The 5,755-nt window shown below is 40.3% G+C and overlaps 1 protein-coding gene across 1 annotated transcript in view; it reads right to left on the bottom strand.

Annotated features, from left to right (window-relative positions):
- Positions 1-499: 499 nt before the first annotated feature.
- The window catches only part of Esco2 (establishment of sister chromatid cohesion N-acetyltransferase 2), a 10,560-nt gene continuing 5,304 nt past the window's right edge, over positions 500-5,755 (bottom strand). The window contains exons 5-8 of the mRNA XM_013024191.1: positions 4,522-4,579; positions 2,236-2,356; positions 555-686; positions 500-505 (exon numbers count right to left, since the gene is read on the bottom strand). Of these exons, the coding sequence (XP_012879645.1) occupies positions 500-505; positions 555-686; positions 2,236-2,356; positions 4,522-4,579 (317 nt within the window). The remainder of the gene's footprint in view (positions 506-554; positions 687-2,235; positions 2,357-4,521; positions 4,580-5,755) is intronic.

Below are 5,755 nucleotides of genomic sequence, written 5' to 3'. Positions count from 1 at the left end.
GAGGCTCATGGTTCTGATGAACAGTTGTACTGCAAAAAAATAAAATAAATGCTAATTTTTAAAAAAAAATAGTGTCAGTCTCATTTTTTTTCTTGGTGGTATTTGGGTTTGAGCTCAAACTCAACCTCGAATTTCCTTGGCTTTCTTGCTCAAGGCTGGCACTCTACCACTACATCCCCGTCTCCAGCCCTCCTTTTTTGCTGATGATTTTGGAGATAAGAATAGCAAATTTTTCTGCCCAGGCTGGCCTCAAACTACATTATCTTCCAGATTTCAGCCTCCTGAAGTTAGAGTTACAGGTATGAACTACCAGCACCTGGCTTCAGCTTCAACTTTTTTTTTTTTTTTTGTCGGTCGTGGAGCTTGAACTCTGGGCCTGGGCACTGTCCCTCAGCTCTTCAGCTCAAGGCGAGCACTCTACCACTTGAGCTACAGCGCCACTTCCCAGCTTCAACTTTTAAGGACAAAGAAAAACACCTGCAATGATTTTATGTGTTTCTCAATACTTAATGGAAAGACATATCGCTACAACATGGGAGATTATGTTGACTCACCACATACTTAACTCCCTCCAGGAATCTCTGGTGGTATTGGGCATGTTGCAGTTCATCTTCAGGGTTGGCAGCAGAATAGATCATGCCACAAGACTTACACATAGTAGTCCCAAAATGTTTTTGACCTGCATCCTGCAATTGAAGAAGAAAAAGTCCATATAAATATTTCTACAAGGGCCTGGGAAGGTGGCTCAGTGGTAGAGCACTTGCCTTGCATGCATGAGGCCCTGGGTTCGATTCCTCAGCACCACATAAGCAAAAAGAAAAAAGCTGAAAGTGGCGCTGTGGATCTAGTGGTAGAGCGCTTGCCTTGAGCTGAAGAGCTGAGGGACAGCGTCCAGGCCCAGAGTTCAGGCCCTACGACCAGACCAAAAAAAATCTACAAGCTGGGCACCAGTAGCTCACACCTGTAATCCTAGCTACTCAGGAAGCTGAGATATGAGAATTGCAGTTCAAAGCCAGCCCACGCAGGAAAGTCCGAGAGACTCCTATCTCCAATAAACCTCAGAAAACCAGAAGTGGTGCTGTGGCTCAAGTTAGCCTTGAGATGATGAAGAAATGAGGGACAGGGCCCAGGCCCAAAGTTCAAGCCCCATGACCGATTAAAAAAAAAAAGCTCTATTATTCCTTCCTATACACACAGTCTAAGGAATAAGAATAAATCATAAAACTTAGTCAAATGGCTTGGGTGTTGTGTTCGTGGCTCACACCTGTAATCTTAACTCTCAGGAGGCTGAGATCTAATGATCCCAGGAAAGTCTGTGAGACTTTTATCTCCACTAAACAAAACAACAACAAAAAGTGAAAATGGAACAGTGGCTCAACTGGTAGATTGCTAGTCTTGAGCAAAAGAAGCTAAGGATAGTGTCTAGGCCCTAAGTTCAAGCCCCAGGGCCAGCATTAAAAAAATTTAAAAAAACACAACAAAACATTATTGTTAAGATGAACAGCAAAACTTACAAAGCTTTTAAGTGAAAGACCAAAAAAGTCTGTTTCAAAGAGAAAAAAGTAAAAACACAGGATTTCTATAGTAATTAATAGTATTTTTAAGTGGCTGGGAATGGCAAAACATTCTTAATTTTGCTCCAAGAATATAATTTTACACATAATTAATTGTACATGTAATTACATGATATGTGGTAACAATTCAGACAAGCACAGATAATTTACGAGTGTAGAGAAGTAGGAATAGCTGACTTTACCATTCCCCTTCTCTCATAAAGTTCTGGTCACTGCCACCAAAAAAAACCAAACACCTGGGTCTGCAATAATACTAGGGTTGACAAACTTTTCTGTGAAATGCTAAAAGCAAATATTTTAGGCTTTCCTAGGCCACATCTAATTTTTTAAAATATAATAACCATTTGTAGTTCACAGGCCATGGAGTCGAAATTGGCTTATGGCCAGTTTACTGAATCTAGGTTTAACTCAATATAGCTATTCCCATTAAAGGTTTCGCTGATCAGTAATTTTCTTATCTAGATATAACTCACCATCAGCACTGTAGTAAAATACTGGCACTGCCCAGCAGTGTCTTCAGTGCCACCACTGCAGCAAATGTGTCATTTACAAAACTCCAAATAGCTATTTCCCGGGTTAACAATGCTAAGATAAATGTCTGTCTTTATATTGTACACATGAAAGCCACATGCAAGAGGAACTCTATTCTGAATTTACTTACAATGATGAGCTGGTCTTTTGTTTCTTTATTTGTATCTCTCATGTTCATATTTTTCTGAGCCTGTTTCAAGAAGTTAGTACCACTCATGGATCCCAAAGAAATCTGTTCTTCAGCTGTAGATCTTGAAATCAAAAGTTGATAAATAGTACGTAACAGAGAAACCTGAAGTGCATTCAGAGAGGGGCAGTAATTTGCACAAGGGAACCCAGTGTTAAGACTAGACTCCTGGTATTCTGACTTCAAGTCGAAGGAACTTTCCTCTATGGAATCAACTGGGCATACATAGAATCACTTTGCAAGTTGACTTCATTCCCCAAAAGAACTTTCTTTTTTGCCATAACAAAGACTAAGACAATACTTATCTATATTAAATACAAAGCAATTACCAGGTAACCCACAGCAAATAAGTAGATACCGAATCTCACAGACAACCAGACACCGTATCAGGATCCAACAACTTTTCTTTAAGGCAATGAGTATATAAGTTTATTTTTTCCCCTTACAATGAAAGCAGAATCCCAGCATTAAAATTTTTAAGAGTATTGATCAGCGTAGGCAAAATTAACAAGATCCTATTTCAAAATACAAATAAAAGCCAGGCACTGGTGGCTCATGCCTGTAATCCTAGCTACTCAGGAGGATGAGACTTGGGAGGATGATCTTCCTGGAACAAAAAGTTTGAAGCCAGCCTAGACAGAAAAGTCTGGAAGAAACTTTTTTAAGTCTGCAAGGCTCTATCTTCAATTAGCCAGCAAAACAGGACAAGAGGTATAGCTTAAATGGTTCAGTATCAGCTATGAGCAAGAAAGCCCAGAAAGAGCACAAGGTCCTGAAATTCAAGCTCAAGTATCAGCACCAAAAAACAAACCAACAAAAGCAGTGTGGTTCAACTGGCAGAACACTTGCACAAAGCCATGGGTTCAATCCCAAGTACCATGATGATGCACCTGGAGAATCTTAACCTACTTGAAACAGTATTATACTACAGTAATATACTATTAATACAAGTAACTGTTGATTTCTGACATTTTGGGTCCTGCAAAGCCTAATTTCACAACCAAGTCAGTGGCTCACACCATTTTTTTATTTTGGGAGGGGTCTGGTCCTGGGGCCTGAACTCTGGGCCTGGGCGCTGTCCCTCAGCTCTTCAGCTCAAGGCTAGCACTCTACCACTTGAGCCACAGCACAACTTCTGGCTTTTTTCTTTTTGCTTATGTGGTGCTGAGGAATCAAACCCAGGGCCTCATGCATACAAGGCAAGTACTCTACCACTGAGCCACCTTCCCAGCCCACCATTTTTTTTTTTGGCAGTCCTGGAGCTTGAACTCAGGGCCTTGGCACTGTCCCTGAGCCTCTCTGTGCTCAAGGTTAGCACTCTATCACCTGAGCCACAGCGTCACTTCTGGCTTTTTCTGTTTATGTGGTACTGAGGAAGTGAACCCAGGGCTTCATGCATGCTAGGCAAGCACTCTACCACTAAGCCACATTCCAAGCCCCAGTGGCTCACACTTGTAATCTCATAATAAACATAGCTCCTCAGAAGGCTGAGATATGAGGATCATAGTTTGGAGCCAGCCCAGGCAGGAAAGTCTGTGAGATTCTTACCTCCAACTAAACACCAAAAAGCTGGAAGTGGAGGTGTGGCTCAAGTGGCAGAATGCCAGCTTTGAGCAAAAAGACAAGGGAGAGGTTGAGGCTCCGAGTTTAAGCTCTAGTCAGTACACATGCAAAATAAGAATAATTATCTTCTAGGTTGTTGTGGAGATTAATATCATAGATACAAACTAATTGTTAGCAGCCAAGTATTATATGCTATCTTTCAAGACCATGAGGATCTTTACCATCTCTCAACTCTACAAAGTCTTATAAAGTTTCTATGAAAATAACTAATTTTATATCCTACTGTCAATATTATTCTTGTATTTCCCGTAGTGGGAAGTAAATGTTCTCCAACTTAAATAGCATTAGAAGGAGACGGCTATGTAATTAACTTCAATATTAAAGCAAGAGCTGGGTGCCAGTGGCTCATGCCTGTAATCGTAGTGATTCAGAAGGCCGAGAACTGAGGATTGTGGTTCAAACCCAGAGAACTGAGGATTGTGGTTCAAATTCAGCCTCTGCAGGAAAGCCATGAGACTCTTTATCTTCCATTAACTATCAGAAAACCAGGCATAGCACTGTGGCTCAAAGTGGTAGAGTGCTCGCCTTGAGGGAAAAAGCTCAGGGAAGAGCACTGAGTTCAAGCCCCACAACCAACAAGGAAAAAAAAGCAAGAACAATTCCTACCTTTTTGCATTGACTGAAGACACATTGAAGATGGGGTAGACAGTGGACTCAGGAGAAACTAGTAAGGAAAAAGAAACACAGCAGTAATTTTTATTACCAAATAAAATCAAAGTCTTAAATTGTAAGACTTTGAAGGTTATTACAACCAAACCAGTCACAACTTGATTTGAGACATAATCAAGATACTGTGTTCCACGGCAGAGAAGAGCCAAAAAGGTCAATGGGAGAAAATAGCTAGAAATAATCCATATCGATTCAACTGATTTGAGCAAAGGGGCAATAGAAAAAAAAGACTTCAACATATGGTGCTGGACAGTCTGCACATCCCCAGGCAAAAAAGTGTACATACTCACATACTACACAAAAACGAACTCCAAATAAATATCTGATCAAAATGTAAGCCGTTAAAGTGTAGAATAAAGTCTGTGTGGTGCAGGACAAGCCAGAGATATCAATGAATGCATGCTCATGTAAGCAGATGAAGATACACAGAAACAATTATAGATGTGTACATATACATATATTTGGTTGATAAAATGCTAATTAATTCCTGTAAATACTTGTAATTTGCTAAGGATTGGGTAATTAAACAATTATCTGTAAGTTAATAGGATTTCAGACCCAAGAGGAACTTAAAAATTAAGGCTGGTGATTCATGCCTATAATCCTAGCTACTCAGGAGGCTAAGATCTGAAAGATCAAGGCTCAAAATCAGCCCAGGCAAGAAAGTCTATCAGACTGTTACTGCCAATTAATCACCCTCCCTTCCAGAAAGCTGGTCTTGGGGGAAAGAAAAAGATCAGGGTAGGGCGGGGGAGAGGATGGGATGGGAAGGGGAAACAAAGGAGGAGGCTACAATGCTTGATAAGAAATGTATTCATTATCTTGCCCATGTAATTGTAACCCCTCTGTACAGTATTTTCACAATTTAAAAAAAGATCAGGACCAGCACCTAAGCCCTGAGCTCAAACCCCAGTACTGGCATAATAAAAAACATTAATATTATTTGTCATTTTAGAAGTTTCTAAGGATGGATTTCAGTCATTTCAGTAGCTTAAAAATTCTGTTCAAAACTGGGCTTTGCACTGTTCACAATAGCTAGGATATGGAAACAACCCAGATGCCCCACCACACATGAATGGATCCAAAAATTGTGGTATCTATACACAATGGAATATTATGCAGCCATTAGAAATGACAAAATAATGGCATTTGCAGGGAAATGGATGGAGCT

The sequence above is a fragment of the Dipodomys ordii genome, unplaced genomic scaffold (assembly GCF_000151885.1).
Source record: "Dipodomys ordii isolate 6190 unplaced genomic scaffold, Dord_2.0 Scaffold74, whole genome shotgun sequence".
In the NCBI taxonomy this organism is placed as follows: Eukaryota; Metazoa; Chordata; class Mammalia; order Rodentia; family Heteromyidae; genus Dipodomys; species Dipodomys ordii.
Note: the sequence above shows the minus strand (reverse complement) of the source record. Positions and strands in the feature narration are given on the sequence as shown.